Here is an 18,524-nt window from a genome sequence, read left to right as displayed (position 1 = left end):
AAGGAGATATCTGGGAGCTGTGTACATTGTTCACATCAATGCAAAGCATTTATAAAACTGTTTGTATTAAATTTCTACCAATATCCACCTTTTTAAATGTTCACATTCCATGACCACCTTATTGAGAGGAATTTTTTCACTCACTGTGATATGACAGTTGATTGGACAGTTTTGTTGCATTGTTTATTTCTACAAAATGATAGGTACGGTATATCCAAATCTGTGATTTTCTTTCACATGCAGAGTATCCCTTAGGTATAGTATACATGAGCAAGAGTGGTCACCTTTTTGCTCTGTGACAACGGCTTTGTTTTTCAGAAGCGCTAGTTGCCAGCAGAAGACCACATTCTCTAGAGTTCCGAGCACGTTTCACTGGCATCTTACAGGGAAATAGTTTTGAAAAAGCACAGCGAAAGCATCCCGTTGAAGGCTGACAGTGATTCATTGCACTGACAGGACGCAACAGCACGACAGCACACGTAACATTCTGAGCTGTTTATTGACTCTTTGATATAAAATGTACACATCTAATAACACAAAGACATGACTGTAAAATCAAGTGTACATCAAGTTTACTACTCTGGTATGTCCTACTCACTGGTGCAGGCAGAGCAGGTTTCCCATGCCTTTCCACAATGAAAGCTCTTTCAGGAGTCAGCCTCCGCAAACTTCTTATACGTGCACTGCTCATTTTTTAATACGCAGACATGTTAATGCAAGATTGGTATCTGCACACCATTTCATCTCATTTTTTTTTATTTACAATTATTTTAATGCACTTTCCCCATCTCTAATGTCAGTGTACTAAATGAAACAGACTGCTAGGCTGGTATTTTAAAAGGCAGTTTGTGAGTGGGGTTGGTATGGCGATAGGTGAGAAAGATGCTGTTTTTATGCAATATGGCTGGCTGAACATTTCCTACTCTGTGCTTAAACTCATCACTTGTGGACAAAATATGTCTGGCTTGGGATGAAGTGTCATGAGGGCTCAAACCTGAAGAGTAACATTGCAAAAAATTTGTATGCAGAGAAACTGTACTTTTCCCTGAAGGCAGTCTTAAAAAATGGGTAAAACAAACTAAACAAATCTCATTGAAGTGGAAGAATTCAGATGAAAAATGTATGAGCACATCTTGAATGAAAAATATCATTTTGAAATAGGCTTGGGTTTACATGGTTGGTTTACACTTGTTTTAGCTACTTTGGATGGGGCTTTTGCACATAATGAGCTTGTGTTCATTTGCATAAAAAAGGAATGCACAAAAGCTGAAATTAACAATCACTTTTTTAAATACTGTCAATCAAAGATGCTTGACTAAATTAAGTGAGTGTTTTCTCTCTGTGTGACACAGTTTATATGTTACCATGGTAACACCATGATGCTCACTGCCTCCTTGAGTAAGGCAAGGAAATGACTGACTAGGAATAATAATAAAAAAAATACTGCTGTCTTTATTGATCAAAATGTCAAGAAGAAAATACCCACCAGTAGGTGTCACCACTGCAATGTGTAGGCTCAAATTCTGTCATTCACCCTTGTATTTACCTCATTCACTTTGCCTCAGTGCATTATACACTACTTGGGATTAGACACCTTACACTATTGAAATGATATCCTGATATTGAAATGATATCCTTTCCAAATATTATAACAATAAAATATCAGTTGAAGTCTGTAGGCCTCAACTGTCTCCTATGGGTATGTCCTTGCAGCTTTAGGCATACGGTTCATGTCAAAATTCAAAATATTACAAAAGCTCTTCACAATACTGACCTGATGGTTTTTTTAAGTTTCACAGTCCCTTGTACAGTTTTTAGTTACAGTTTTTAGCTGGGTATTGCTAATACCCACAAAGTGTTGTGTCGCTAGTGCTTCCTCCAAAAAATTCCCAAATATACATTACCACTGCAGGACAGGAAAGGTTATGGGAAGGTGTACATCTGTTACCCAGCATGCATTGCAGCTATCTGTCTCAAGAGGCATGGCTCTCACCCCTCTCCCCTTGCATGTGTCTTGCCAATTAGTTTTCCTATCAGGGCGATTTCCCAAAACAAATCAATGCCCTCACCAGAGTAAGCAGCAGATAATCAATCATAATGCAAATGAGGAGCTGAGGCTGGAATGGCTAGGATGTATGGGATATGCCAGATTTCTGAATGAATGGGGTTTAGTGCAAATCCACTGGAAATCAATTCTTGCCTCTGTTTTACCGTCCCTTGCTCAAAAAAGTAGTATCTTCATCAATTGAACAATTTTCCTAATGAGATATCAACAAATACATAGTTTGTAAAGTCCAAAAACAAATCATTTTTTAAAGTTCTGTACATGTATACCCTCTATCCTTTTACAGTGAGTATAATTAAAAACAATCCAGAAAATCAAAGAACTCTGCTTTTAAATGATTCTGTGGACACAAAGCATTTAGCACTTGAAAATGATGTATGGAGAGAAGGGAGAAATGAAGGTATACAAGAAATATACACATGTAAAGTAAAAAAAGACAAACAATCCATGTCTTTGAACTACATGGTAGAGTATCATTTCATCATTGCATACTTGAGGTAAATACAACTACCTGTGTGCTTCTATTGCTGCACTCTATGAGTCGATACAGAAATCAATAGGGAGTACATGAGATTATTCTAATTGGCATTTCATTATCAACAGAGTTTCAAGTCACTTAATGAATTTTTTATATTATGTTATATACAGTTTTTAAAAATTATACAGTGTTAGTCATGTATTAGTCATTCATTTTGTGGAAGGAAAGCAGTTGCTGTTAAGGTTTTTGGAAATCTCATTGTAGCAAGAACATTCTAGGAATCTGAGGTGACTGTGTTGAAAACAATTTGTAAGAGAAGGAACTAGTCAGTACAGCTAGAACAAATCGAACTGTAGCTAAAAGGAAGGTTTTGAGCATTTCATGGCAGCAGTGCGATAGTAAGGGAACTGCACTTGTAACCAAGGGGTCATAGGTTTGAATCCAGGGTGCAGAACAGCTTCTGAACGCTAGAGTATGGTACCCACCCTGATTCGCTGTATATATGGACAATATATTTAAAATGTAAGCTCTGTCAATGGTCATCAAGGGTGTCTGCTAGCGAATGAACATAATGGAAGTAATATTTAAGTAATATAATACCTCATGGAAATGATTAAGTTTGTCACATAATATCTTTTAATGTGGTTCAATTAATTTGTGCTTATGATTTTGGTTACATTGCGATACATAAAGCAGACTCTCAGCTCGCACAAACAAAATGTCAAAGCTTGAGTGGACTCTTTCCACCTCTCAAAGAAAGAGGTGTTTGAGGGCAGAGTCCTTATTTCATTCATCTGTTCCACAGCAGTTAACCTGAGGCCTCTATAAGCGTTCAGATGGGCACTTAGTCCACAGTGCTACTATTGAGCCATGAGACTTCAATTTGATCAACCAAAACACTGGAAAAGATACTTTCTGATAGTGCTCCTCTGCTGCCTGCAGAAACAGAAACAGTCTTGCAGAATTTAATTAGTTGCTTAAGTTTTGTAAAGAAATATACACGGAAAGAAAAGGTAACGCAATAACTGTAAGCTGGCATGCAGCATGTCAGGAAAACTTCATGGTCTCCGCTTGAAACATGCACTATATGAGCTACACATTGAATTGGAAATCTCAAGCTTTAGGATATTATATTCTACATTGAAAAGAATTAAAATGAACAATATAATGCTCATGCATAAACAAATTGGTAACTAAAGATACTAAAGATCAATTTGAAGTTGAAAACTATTTGAAGTTGTCGTACAATGTATAATTTTTGTCAATAAAATGCATAAGCTCTTGGCGTAACAGCCAAATAACAAAAATATTATCACAAACAGATTACATAAGTGTGGATATTGGATACTACACCTCTAGTGATCAATAAAAAATTACTCAAACACAGTGAAAATAGTAAGAGCTTAGGTTGATCAAATTGAAACCCATTACTAGAGGTGTAATGGTGAAACATACAGTGCTTTCATGTATTAAAAGTTCTAAAATTTATCATACCCATTCTACAAAAAATGACTAAATTTAAATGCAGCCTACTGTTTAAAAAAGGGAAACAATAAGGTCAAGTAGGAGTTTAACCATCAAACAAGCTTAGTTTGCATAATATACAGACATACGCTTCCCAGCAAGTTGCTGATGACATTATGCAGTATGAAGTTGAAGGTCCTCTTGAGAAATAGCTGAGGACATGGAGGGAGTGGCCATTCTGGAACTCTGAGTCAGTCTTGTGTTAAATGACGTTTTCAAAGAGCTGCATTGATCTCATTATATTTTCATCCTGTTTAGGGAAAAAGAACAACAAGTAAAGTTAACAAAGAAGCAGCGAGCACGTAAGTTCTCTCACACAAAGAGAGGACCGGCAGACCATTAGCCAGGCTTGTAAGGCTATGCTTTCGGCAAAGTTGGGACAAGTGGGCAGGACTGCGGAGAAATCGAGTTCCAAAAAATACACAGCAGTTCTTTCCTGGCACACATACCCCTCCATAATCAAACTCTCCAGCTGGGCCCTCCATGCCTGAGTGTTGCTTCTATGAAACTTAAGGAAGCGCATTGATGGCCTACACTGGGCATCATCTTTCAGACCAGTTAATTAAACCTCAGTCCCACTGAATGTACTTTCTTAGAAAAGACAGCATCAGCACCAAGAGAGACGAGGACTTACATTTTGGCAGCAGTCAATAAACTCATCTATAGTCACCACTCCATCCTTATTTTTGTCCATTTTCTAGAAAACAGGTAACAGAAAAGGGCAAGGAAATTGTTCAGTTCTGTTTCTTAATTTATTTTATTTCCACTGATTTTGACACAGACAGTACAATGCGCATTTTCTTTATAGATGGAACCATGAGTACAGTGGTAAATGATATGTCTTCCTACAGCTCAACAGAAAATGAATGACTGAGAAAGTGCAAGATTAAAATATATTCCAGGCAAAAAACAGTCTGGAAGAAGGCAAATCTCTATAATGTGGATGAAAATATGAAATGATTTAGATAACTGTTTGTGTATTAATTGTTCCAATAGAGTGATGTGCAACCTCTAGGGTCTCAGAGCACACCTGAAAGTTAACAGTGAATCTCATAATCTCTTATTTTAAGATAAAGATAAAACCTCTTTTCCTGGTCAGGCACATTGATAACAACATACACTCTAAATGCAGGGGCACAGAGAGGTCTGTTTTATTATGAGTAGCTAAATGGTCATTCTTATTACATAATCTGATCTCAGAAATGCAGATGATACTAATATGAATATAACTCCCTGGTTAGAACTGGATTTTACCTGGAAGAAGATCTCTACATGCTGTCTGGGTGCCTCCTCTTTCAGTATTGGGTATGTGCATTTCCCCATCATATCATAAATAGCCTTCATAATATCTAGCATTTCCTGAAAAAAAAATTCAAAAAATCACTTCAGATGTAAAATAGGCCACATGAGAATTTGAAAAGGGACTCTCCATTTGTTAGTAATGTTAAAAGATAGTCAAAGGTTTTGGGTACAGTGAGCCAGATTCAGTTTTATTTCAATATGATTTTTGCTTTTTACGGGCTAGATTTTGATGGCATAAATGCAGCTGTCTATTGCAAACAAAAGACCCAATTGCAGGTCAAAAGACGTGGGGTCAACACAACTGCAGCACTGTAATTAAACACAGATGGAAGTGCAAGCTGCAGCTGGAACAAGGAGTGTGAGGAAGGTGTGGCCATATTCCCATTAAAGGCTTTAAATGTTTGCCCTAGAATCATGGTGTAGCATAATGCTCTCAACAACAGACAACAGCAACTATGCAGTGAGCTCAGAGGAAAACACTTGAAAAGATAAAAAAAACTGTAGACATTAGAATTACTAAGAACTATGTTCCAAAGTAAAAGCATTACCACTAAAAATGTTTGTTTAATAATACAAAATGAAAACCAGAACATCATATAAAATGCACATAAAGTATAGAGCTTTACTACTGAATGTATAAAGATGAATTTTAGCAAATAATGTTTGTAAATATCTCATACCTCTTTAGTTATATATCCATCTTTATTAATGTCATACAAATTAAATGCCCAGTTCAGCTTCTCTTGTACTGAACCCCGCAGCAGAATAGAAAGGCCCATGACAAAGTCCTGCAACCAAGACAAAGAGGATTAGTACCACAGAATGCAATACAATTCAAATGTATGTGTTATGACATGCCATTTACATCTTCATAAACACTAATTTTTAACGTATAACATTCATGAACATGATGTGACAGAAATCCTGCCCTTACACTCAGCACCAGCTTTTATGGCTGTGCATACTTTCACTCTTAAACTCAAGATTTAGGCCAGTGGCAAGGGAATGAATCACCAAACGTGAGACCTGGTAAACAGTATGGGGAGATGTTCATTAAAAAGATGTTCATGTGTAGATGCATGTGATGTTTCCAAAATGTGTGTTTCCTTCTGTTCTCCATTCCATAAAATAATAGTTTAATAATATCTGCCTTAATTATTTACAAAAATCGAGAATCTCGGTGGGATTTTTACTGAGAGCATTTAAAACCTGATTTGCAAGATCTCAAAAAAAGAAGCTTTCTCATGGTGAAATCTTATGAAATGTCTGGAAAAAGCATTTTACACAAATATTTTTCATATACTTTAATTTTGCACCTATAAAAAAGGTTTATTACACTGAATGGAAACATATACAAATAAACATTCCATACAATCGGATACCGTTACTGCTTACATAACAAATGTACGAAATAACTTTTTAAGACGTTCATATTGGTAAATTACTCTTTACAACATTAGTATGTCACAGTTTTCCCAATAACTGCTCTGTAGGTCTTTCCATATATAATGGAGCTATGTGAGAAACTGACAGAAAATGTAATGTATTCTTCTACTGTAATGTAAATGTTCAACTATGATTGGACTGATTTCTATCATGGCACCAGAATGACTACAATTGAACTGACTTGACCTGAAAGTAGCTCAAATTAAAGTGTATTTAACTAATTTTCATTGAATTAAAACACATATAAGACTATTAATAAAGACTCTCATCCTCTACTCATTGCCATTCAATTGTTAATTTAAAAAGTACAATTATACTGAAGACAGCTGATTATTCATGCTGCAGATTAATCTTATTTTTTTTTCAAATATTCCATAATGTAGAGATAATTATATAATTCACTTTTTTATAGCAAACTTCAAGAAAAGGATAGGTATTGCAACAACTAATAACAGAATGTCATATAAAAAACAACAGTTTCACACAAATGCAAGGGGAAGAAAATATGAGTAACAACCATTATGGGCAAAAAGAATCACATTTTCAAACTCCGAAACTCACTACATCTTTCTTGTGTTAGACCACCATGTACAATGCATACACTCCACTACACCATATGGAGAGGAGCTACAAGTAAATGAGTGTGACTTACCTCAAAACTCACAGATCCATTGTGATCTGTGTCGAATGCATTGAACAGAAAATGTGCATACGTTGACGCATCTGAAACAACAAAGGAAGAGTCATAGTGATGATGTGTTCATTTGATTAACGACATATACAGTTTAACAAGAAAGACATAATTCCCAATATATTTTACTTGTCAGTATTTCACACAAGGTACCACATATACCCACTAAAGTTTGTTCCTTTAACATCATATTATATCTACTGCAAATCTGCTACTGTTTTTTTTCATTCCCAATGTGAACAATTTTATTAATAATATTCATGAAACAGACGCTGCATTATTAACAACAGACAAACCACAGAAATTGGCAAATGTCATCACTGCCAGTAAATAAGCAATGTAAAGTAAATGGAAGCATCTTCGGCCATTATAATCATGAAAATTATTGAGCAAAATGAGCAAAAACGTAAAATATATAACCATTACAGTATACCCTAAAATGCAATATTTACAAGGAAACCAATAAGTAAACATTGTTTATCATACAGATGTATTGTATTTTGGGAATGACTACAGAATAATGTCTATGAAGTCAAAACGGTGAGGAACGGATTGTATGATGAATTGCTTGGCTTCCACTGTAATTTCCTGTTAAAGTTGAAATGGGACAGATTAAGCTATAACTTTTTGAAAAATATTCAGAGGCAGCATACTCTTGTGTTTATAACTCAGGTAAGTCAAGCAGACAGAAAAGTAGCCATCAGACATATTACTGAAGTGCAGACATATTTATGGCAGACTGGGTTCCAGTGAAATGATACACACAAAGGAACAATAAATATAACAAATCAAACCCCTAACAGTGAATGGGCAGCTTTTAAAAGGTAGGGTTTAACACGTATACTCCACATTCAGTTCTGTATACCGTATGACCGTCATTATGGACCAAACCATTTGAAATGCGGGTCGATTGTAATAATTTCAAATGTATCTGTCAGAACACCTTAGTTAGATTATCCTTGCAGGAACAATGATGTAACTGAATGGGTGAATGAACAATAACAACGAAGGAACAAGCATGGATGCGTTAATGGAAGGGAAAACAAAAACACAAAAAGGATAATAGGAAAGCCACTATTAAAAACAGATTGCCTTTTGAATTTTTAAATATTTGAATCAATTATTTAGGCCTCTCTCCAAACAGTTTTGATGAAATGTTATATCCCTGTGCTCATAAAGCAGGCGCTGTGCTGTCTCGGTGAGAGATTTGGGAAACTTGTTCTCAAAGTGTGCCACAGTTACCTAACAAGACACAGCTAAATCAAGGAGAAGGAGGTACATGGTGCAGTCTGCAAACCTCCAAATTCTCCCCCACGAATGGTGATTCTTCCACCCTTAGAACCATATGGTGAGGTGCTCATAATAACCTTCAAGGAGCTCTCTTCTCAGAAAGCCGCTTTAAGAGCCTTCCTCTGGACAGTATGAGGTGGAACCCCCAGAAAGCACATGCGGCATAACCTCACAGCATGAATCCAGGACAGCATGCTCTGAGAAATGGTACACACAATGGGAACATACCTCCCTGTGGGAAGAACTGTGAATAGATGTCTTTAAAGGTGTCTTCATTTACGACCCCACTTGGACATTCCTGAAATGGACAAAACACACAGCAGGCCATCTGGATTAAGAGTAGAGCAATGTTCATCTGTACATACTCCTGAAAAATGAATACATTTACAATTTAATTGTGTCTTGCATAAAAAAATACTAATATTGGAAGCCCCATTCTCAGTCTTCCTGTGCCAGGTCATTGAAGCCCTTCTGTGAGTTTACATCACAAAACAAGCATTGTGACTCTTTGATTTGCTTCAAAGCAAACACATTCACATTATGCTGTGTTTAGTTCCAGTGCTGACACACTGCTAACCCTGCCATAAACAAATTCCTTATAAATAGATAACTGCTTTGTTTTAATTTTCCAGCATAAACTGTACTGAACAGCTAAAAAATACTCTGGAGCTGGCAAGGTGGTGAAATAGCTAGGTCAATATGAAGAAAAATTCAGTTTTAGTTAGCTAAATATAGCACAAGTACTGCATCTAAAACTCTTTGCAGCAACACCTTCATTTTTGCAGGATTAAATCTGGAAAATCAATAATCTTGGTCAAAGAGAGGTGGAAAAATTTTGTGAATTAGCAGTTAGCACTAATGTAAGGTAATGCCCAAATGAAAAAAAATACACATTTTCCTTTATTTGCATGCGTGCCTGTGGTCATTGACATCACATGAAAGTTTACAAAATGGAATAAATTTCAGGAACAATCTTCTTCAGGAACTGATATTTACTCCTTGGAACATAAACATTCTAAATGTTTCAGATGGTCTGACAAGAACTGCTCCCAGAGAGTCACAGGTAAAAAGTGAGCTCAGAACATCAGAAATGCCTGCAAGAAGATTCCTATCAAAGCAATGACAGCTACAGAGCTTCAGCTTGTGGTTTTGGTGCATTTTTGGTAGAAAGTAGCTCCCACCCACACACAACAAAAGTTACACAGAAAGGTAAAATGGCAAGTAGACACCAATTAATTCCATTTTTTTTTTATCTTTATAGCTAGACTGCATTAGCAAATGTGTTTGGCTAATAGGCTGAAGATCAGTAGGGACTATCAATTGCAGCACAGAAAGGTAACACTGCATGTATTTGCTGGAGGCACGCATTAGACTATCCATTACTATGCCTCAGTGATTGCAGAGACATTATCCCCAAAAGCAAATAACAGGGAAGGGGATGCTCTTAAAATGAAAAACATGTTGTGCACTTTCGTACAGAAAATAAGGGTTGTGGGGATTTTTTTCACCAAAGGTTTTTGATAATGGCTCTAGAAAGTCTAGTCATGGCCTAAGATTCCAGATAGGTTACTGTTCAGAACGATGAAATTGACAGCAAAGGGGCACTTTATTGAAAGAATTAGCATACTAATATTTAGCATCCCAATCCCTTAGCAAAACATATCTACAGCATTTTAGGTGACCCATCCTCATTTGTAAAGATCATCAAAACACTGCATTCTGAAGGAATGCTACCATGTTACAGACAAACTTCATCTTACGATGAAGCTTATATTATACAAAGTCTCACACATTTTTCCATCATGGTGTTCAGCACAGCTCTGATACCACTTCAGCTGTTATTCTGTTTTCAGTTTTTGTGTAACAATGCACATATTCTTGTAAAAGCTCAGGTAATTGCACCTTAATGCATAACAAACAGCTTCTTTACCTCTTATTAAGACATATATTATGCCATAAGAATGAGAATAATGAATGAGGCTGATAATCATTTCCTGTTATGTATATTACAATGTTCAAATGTGGAGTTGTACTGTATGATATAAAACTTTACCAAAGCAGTCCAAAAAGTCCATACCTTCCATCCATGAATATTCATACTGAAGAACAAACAGATGATGGTTGAAATGACAACATTGTGGTAGAAATCTAACAAGGAGTGCAGAGAAACCGCAGCACCTTTTGTTGTAACAAACGCTAACAAGAAAAAAAATGGTGAAAACGCTACCTGACTGACTCCATATTATACAGTACCAATTAAAAGCCTGCAGCTGAGTCCTTCAAGCTGTACACCAAATGCAATTCTCAGAAACGTAGGGACAGGTCTTTGTACTGTGCAAAGAACAGAGCTGTCTAGAATCATCAAGTACCTGTGCATGGAGTAAATCAGAGTCTGGCAGAAATATAACTCTCGTATAATGTGTTTGTATTATCTTCTCTGATGTGATGCATTCTACACACCCCTTATTAGGGAATGGCAACAGGTGACACAAAGCATATGGCAGTGTGAATAACAACATTCTCAGAAAGGTCTGTGCAGACCCAGCAGGCTCTATTTAAGGAGTCTGTAATGGTGACCATAGGGAAGGTGCTGCTGACAGTGTGCATGTGTCAAAAAGAAAGCAGACACTATTTCTCAAAAGGGACATGGAGAGTTTGGTCATTCAGGTACAATTCAAAATGGCAAGTAACAGCTAAACAAAATAGTAGCTAGCTGGCAGAATTAGTAGCCACAATCCAAATGGATTAAAAAAACTTGGACACTAGGTAAAATAAGATGAATTCAACTGCTTTTTTTCCTTGATTACAACCCTTGGATAGTATATACTTCCAGAGCCATTTTTCTGTGGTGCTTTTTTTTGTGGTGAACCATAAGACAAACAGTTCATACTGTACTCATTTTCACATTTGTATCAGTATTTTCTGTGAAACAACAGGAAAAATTGGGTGTGTCTTTTCTCAGACTATTACAGTTTGCCAACTGAGGCAAAATAACCAATATTTCTTCCATCAAGCAACTTCAACATCACTGCACATCTCGATCACATACTTCAAGCAAAATGCTGTTAAGCGCACACAGCACACAAAAGTTTGTATTTTGCCCAAAGTTTTCTTGGAAGCGTCTCAAGGTAGCATTGTGTGTGCATTCTGGCGTGAATGACATGAAAGTGCTTGTGGGGCCGAAATGAACAGGAGGTGCTGTTGTGGCTGGCATCGTGCAGTGGTAGTAGGGCAGTGCCGTGGGACTCACGCTGCTCTTAATGATTTGTGGATACAGCAGTTTGAGGAAATAAAAAAAGTTTTCCATTTGGGCTTCACTGGTCTGCTTTACTCTGGATCCTAATCTAGTGCCCTGAAGGGGATGAACTAATTGTGCTTGAGACATCATCTTGGCCGCAGCGGCTGCTGAACATGCACAGCCCCCAGTTCCTCTTTGAGTCGTTTGATGAACCCAGTTTAATATACAGCCAAGTTCAGCATCGACAGAAATCCTCCAGTGACCCAGAGTTCTGAAATGATGGCAAAGAAACTCTTACCAAAATAAAGTCCCTGTTCTGTTCTCGCATTGGGCACTTCTATGATCTGATTCGATTGAGATTATGCAGGCTGATTTGACATGTAATGTATTCACACAAAAAAATACATCATTGGCATTTAGCAGATTCTCTTATCCAGAGCAACTTACATAACTTCCATTTTTTATATATCCTTTTCCTTTTTTTCTATGTTACCTATTTATATAGCTGAATATTTACTGAGGCAATTCTGTCTTAAATACCATGCCCAAGGGTACAACAGCATTGCCCCAGCAAGGAATCAAACCAGCAACCAATCAAACCAGGAACCTTTCAGTTACAAGTCCGGCATCTTACCATTATGCTACACTGCCGATCCTCCTGAAATCACATCATATATCTTGAGAAAGCCATTGCTTTCACTCAGAAACTTATATTGCTGATTCCATTTCATAGTCATAAATGTATAGAATGTTCAGCATGTGAAATCACAGTGGAAAACTATCATCAACCTCTGTAAAAGGAAAGAAATAATATGTAGTTCAGATGAGAAACAGTTAATTTAAAAAACACTGTTTTGTGTTCTTGTCACTCCCAACTCTCTTATGCACACAGCATGTGGCAGTGGAGAATAATTACCCTCTGAAATGTATGAAGATGCAATAAGACTTCATTTCAGCTGCATTTTCTACACACCATAGTCTTTACATCATTATGACTGGAAGAAAGTGTTTAAACTTAATCTGTGAATCGAATCCACTGATCTACTGAAAAACAACATTGTAGATCTAAGCTTTTAACAGTTTTTGGAGCCACCCAAAAGTACTTTCTTTTAGCTTATTATTATTTTTTTTACATTACAGTAAAAATTCCTGTTATATCTTTCATACCCTGAGCTAAACTGCAATGAAATATAAAAAGTCATAAGGAACTGCATTAACCCATCATCAATTTAGTTGGGAACTCAGCTGAAGAGGAAAAAAAACTGAACCGAACACAATTTTTTTTTCCCATGCCTGTATTTGTTTAAACAGGCATACAGCGTGGACACAGTCCAAGCTTATTGCTGACAAAAGTCTTAATACAGTACGTTCACTTCTTCAGTTTACAGCATGGAGTTTTTTTTTCCACTGTTCTTAAACATGTGGAATTTAACAATGGGGGGTGGCAAGATATTTTTTAGAAATGTTGTGCTGTATCTGGCAGGTAAATTCTCTGAATCCCACTTGCGCCTCATTCCCCCACTGTGCGTTTACTTCTGGAATGTGTTTTAATGATGATCTAGCTGTTCTTGCTGACATAATGCTAGTGCTTCTTCGGGCCAGACTGCAGCTTTTCATGGTAAATGGCATACATTTACTGAATGTGCATCAGTATTACTCTTCAGCACAGCTGCTAAACTCACGCTGGCTGGCTTGGACTTGGAAAGGTATTACAACTCAAGTTGCATTGAATGGTTTCCTCTGCAGAGAACTGTTTATGCACAGAGCTGTAGAGGTAACTGTAAAAGAAAGGACGGGGAAGTTACTTTGGTCTTGCATTTCTGCAATTGCCCCTTTTGATTAATCTCCCTTATACAGTAATGATTCACTTTGCAGTACAAGAGGTAAAAAGCATGCTGTTACATTGTGTACTAGACATGACCTTAATACGGAGAGGCTGAGATAACATCAGAGACAGCCATCTGGTCTTCATTTCAAGATTACTTTATAGAAGAAATAATATTTGTTATTCATTTTGAAAAGCATTTCAAAAGGCTGTTTGTTTCACTTTGGAAACAAAATTTCATGATGGCTTAAATTTACATTTGCATGTTATTACTTGGCGGACACCTTCTTTGGAAACTTACAACGTGATAAATTCACAAGAACAAAGGTACATACTGACTTTAAGTTCAGTGTTTTTGTAGTAAGCCATTAGGACATCCAACCTTCTCAATTAAGAAAGCAGTAGTACAAAAGTTAAATTAAATGGCACATAAAGTTGCCATGCATGTCACCAAAGAAGCCCACCATGATGTTTCAAGACACTTTTTCTTAATTCAATATCAAAATGTAATCTTGCATGGTAGTTATTATAATAACCATATCCATCTTAACAAAGCATTTACAGTGAGACCAGTGTATAATTGCAAATGGTTTATGCACATTTCATGCTTCTGTAAATAACCTAGCCACATAAAAAAACCTGTAAGAAAAAAGAAAAGATCCTAATCAAGCAGCACTTCAAACCCATCCATGTGTGAATTTTCTGGGACAGTCAGTTCAAGGGCTCATTGTAGGCCACAGACATTAGCGTGGAAACAACATGCAGAATGACCGCAAATGCTATTAGCCTTGCCCTGTGGTAACCATTTAATATCTGAGGACTTCTAATTGTAACCGTGGTCAGCAGAGATGAGGTCTAGTTTTTAGGTGACATCTGGGCTGCTGGATTCACTGAGACTGTAGAAAATTTGTGTGAAATTTCACAGACAAGAAGCAATCAGGAGACATGAGAGACACAGAGAGGCTGTTCACTGGATATTTGTGCCACATTTTTTGTCATCTTGACAGGCTTACCTGCTCCCCATACTTTCCTAGATCAGTGGGAACATTAAACAATCACCACATTTTATAAATGAATAACTGAAGTCTGTGAAAAGCTGAACTTGGTGTCCAGTGTGCATCCATTCACCAAGGATGCTCTTGATTTAAGTCTAACACAAGGCATTAAGTAAATAAAGAGTCAATTTCATACTGCCATGTGTAGGGCTGTAACTGTCCATTATGAGAAAAAGTTCAAATTGCTTCACCAATTATCATTTATGTCATTGAGACTTTATGAACTCATATGTTGATTAACCCTTAAGTTTTTTTTTAATAGCAATAATGCATTAATCAACATATGACTAAATGAGCAGCATCATGAAACAAAGACAGTGACTATTGTGGTCTTAGAGTAAGGAGAAAGATGAAAACACTAAGAAGAATAAGAAACGAGTCTTAAACTTTTAATGACAGTTCCCAACAGCAATGCTCCTTCTAGGCGTCAAGCAGTCTGGGGGTGCTAATTAAATCCAGCCTCCGTCATTCTGAGAAAACTTATTATTTGGAGTCACCTATGGCAGTGCACTAATGAACGGGCCTCATGGGAACAAGCGCGTCTCTGGATAGAGTCAAGGGCTACTTCCCTTGAGCACAATGAGCCTTAAGATCTAGGCCATTTTCCATTTCCATCTTTCATCACCAAAGCCATGAGTGTTGGATCACTGGCAACAGGGAAGAGCGCTAGAAATAAGTGCCGTCACGACTTGGTTATCTTAATTTAGCACTATCACAGATATGCTGGAATTAACTCATCAAAACTATAATGTCAAAATGCCATAATGAAGGAAGGGCTTACTCTAAAGAGAGTTCAAAGCAAATAGCATTGTAGTTAATTAGCATAAGAAACAGGAAAAGAGACTGTTCATAAATGTAAATGTTACATTTATGTCTTCTAAAGTATTATGATTGATCTGCTGTGTTCAACAAGGTCATTTTTAAATCCTTTCTTGTTGTTTTTTTGGTAAGATAAGCAAGAGGTAAACCAATTAGTGAATTTCACTCCTGGCTACTTGAAAGAGCATGTAGCCCTGCAAGATCTGTGAACCGTAAATGTGTTTCCATGAATCTAGAGGAAGAGCATTATTATTGTCTCTGATCTCCATGCATTTCCCTGCATTCCAGGCTGTCTGCATAGTACAGCAAAGGATGCCAGATTACAGCTGATAATATCATTTATAAAAAGATATCCTCTACCATTCAGATGATACATTTGGGCAATCTTATTCCTGAGTAAAGGAAAAAAAAAATCTGATGATGGACAAAATATATGGTATAACTATATTACCTAGACTAAACAAGACAGATTAAACATAAATAGGGAGTTGGAAGTAAAACCGTCTTAGAGAGTACACAGTAGAAACTATGCATGGAAGACAGAAATGTAGTGTTCAGTATTGCCTGAGTACGCTTACGTTTTTGAAGCCTCTGTAGAGGATCTGCAGTTCCTTCCTTGTGAACCTGGTCTGGGCCTCCAGCTGTTCCAGTCCCTCAGGACGGTGGCGAACCGTGGACATCTCCAGCTCATCTTCAACGCTGTCTGGAATGGACACACACCGGTGTCAATCACAGCAACGCACAGATTGGCTGCCTCGATCTGAATTTCGATCAGGGACAACTTACATCTACAATATCCATCGAATGTTCTGTTTCTTATGTCTAATGAGGACTCCTTACAATTCGGACCATTTGAGGTATTAAACAGGAGATTTTACAAAAGTTCACACTTGTTATGAACCTGGGTACCATCCGACAGACGTTATTTAATTGTTGCACAGTTACATAAATCTTGAGTCAAATGAGCGAAAGTGCACCTTCCAAAAGAAATGATCAAAAGAAGTCTACTTCCATTTCTGTGCTCCTGAAGAACGGACAAAAATGTGCAAAAAAAACAAGATAAAAATAGAATGTATCACAACCTGTGCAAAGCAATAGAGCTTTCAATGCATTTGTGAATTGTACCAAATTCACTGCTGCAAAGTGTTCAAAACAAAGCCACACATCTCTCAAGCACAATTCATCCACTGAACATAACCTTGAAACACAAAGTTTAACCTCTCAGAATGCATTAATGGCTATGTAATGATGACGACCTCTCCCTCTCAGTCAGGTAATCAGTGGTGCTCTTCTAAGGCACATATTTAACACTAGCACTCTGATCACCTTCAGATCGTCTAGGTTAAAATGCTTCAACAAGCCACTGATTATTCCTCTGATTGCTGAGCGAACGTAACTCACCGCTCATCCCACACCAACAGAGCCAGCGACCTTCATCTGAGACCAAATAAAATGGAACTGAACTCTCTGGAGGGCAAACCGACTGATGCAAGCAACACGTCTTCCAAAACACCATGCCACAGTATAGTGTTTTGCCCATAGCTGCTGTGTGCTCTTTTTCTCAACATTATTTTGCAGAAATATCCCAACAGAAACTATTGCATTACCTTCACAAATACCACATACTGTACTATATTACCATACAGTAATTTCCTTGTTAGTATGACATGAACAAAATAAGTTTTCTCAGGGCTATTACACTCCCACCAGGATGCAGTCACGCATGTTTAAGAGTCCAGCACTGTATCGGCTTACATGAGAGCAATAAAGCATATAAAGCATATTAAACTGCTATATGTCAAATAACATGGAACTAGTGTGCTTACAATGAAGAAAACAGACAGAAGCACACACCTGTCATTAAGAATGCTGTAAATGAGATCCGTTCTGGTCACAGACTTAGTGTGTTCTGGTGCTGCCTCAGCTTGAGTGGTGGAGAAGTGATTAATTAACCGTATAATGAGCGGGGTGTCTGAACGATGGTTGCCACGGAACTGCAATTAACTCCTGGAAGTAAATGATGGATGTGAGCACCAGGACCTTGTGATCCCAGAAACAGGCCCATCATGAGCACCTGGAGATCAGCCCTGTCACACACCCACCTCTGTCAGATCGACAGTCGCACCCCTTGTCTTTGGACTGACCATCAAGCTAATGGGTCGGAAAGCACTGCACTCCAGGTTTGTCTCTGTGTCACGAAGTTTAATGTTTATGAGGAAAAAACACTCCTGAACAAGATCTGCATACGCCATGTGAAAAATGTGGAATTTTTGTTCGTGTGAACAACTGTAAAATCACACTTCAGCAGACAGGCAAAGAGGTTAAGTGAAAATTAATTGAAAAGGATTTAAAATGCTGGAATCAACTACAGACATTCAGAAAGCTGTGTCCGTGGGGGAAGTCTTACTCTGGGATCCTCTGTTTGGCAATGAAATTTTGCTCTTTTTTGCAGCAGCCTCATGGACACAAGGGACAAGGGTACCAGAGACCACACTGGCTGCCAACAGGTGTGTGATACCATTGTAAGTTGGTTCGGTGGGCAGTTCAGCAGGTGCACTGATGTGGGAGAAAGGAAGGCCTAGTGGGTCCACTGCTTATCAAAACAACCCCATACGGAGCTTTAGAACAGACGAGAGAAGAAGAGAAGAGAAGCTGCGACTTGCTTTGGGTGTTGGTTGAAGTCTTTTTAGCTGCTGAGCAAGGAAAGAGCTTCATGAGCCGTGCTTTAATACCGCGCTTGTTGCCGTTCTGGGGATAGATGAAACCTAGAAGACACAGCATGGGTGGTGGT

At 37.7% G+C, this 18,524-nt stretch overlaps 1 protein-coding gene across 2 annotated transcripts in view; it reads right to left on the bottom strand.

The window, feature by feature from the left end:
- Positions 1-4,072: 4,072 nt before the first annotated feature.
- The window catches only part of kcnip4 (Kv channel interacting protein 4), a 116,066-nt gene continuing 101,614 nt past the window's right edge, over positions 4,073-18,524 (bottom strand). For both annotated transcript variants that reach the window (XM_036551284.1, XM_036551283.1), the window contains exons 2-8: positions 16,312-16,436; positions 9,025-9,094; positions 7,468-7,538; positions 6,050-6,157; positions 5,322-5,426; positions 4,702-4,764; positions 4,073-4,317 (exon numbers count right to left, since the gene is read on the bottom strand). In XM_036551284.1, coding sequence (XP_036407177.1) covers positions 4,270-4,317; positions 4,702-4,764; positions 5,322-5,426; positions 6,050-6,157; positions 7,468-7,538; positions 9,025-9,094; positions 16,312-16,436 — 590 coding nt within the window. In that variant the 3' untranslated portion in view covers positions 4,073-4,269. The remainder of the gene's footprint in view (positions 4,318-4,701; positions 4,765-5,321; positions 5,427-6,049; positions 6,158-7,467; positions 7,539-9,024; positions 9,095-16,311; positions 16,437-18,524) is intronic.

Source organism: Megalops cyprinoides, chromosome 18, assembly GCF_013368585.1.
Source record: "Megalops cyprinoides isolate fMegCyp1 chromosome 18, fMegCyp1.pri, whole genome shotgun sequence".
In the NCBI taxonomy this organism is placed as follows: Eukaryota; Metazoa; Chordata; class Actinopteri; order Elopiformes; family Megalopidae; genus Megalops; species Megalops cyprinoides.
The sequence above is the reverse complement of the archived record's forward strand: the minus strand, read 5'-3'. Positions and strand labels throughout refer to the sequence as shown.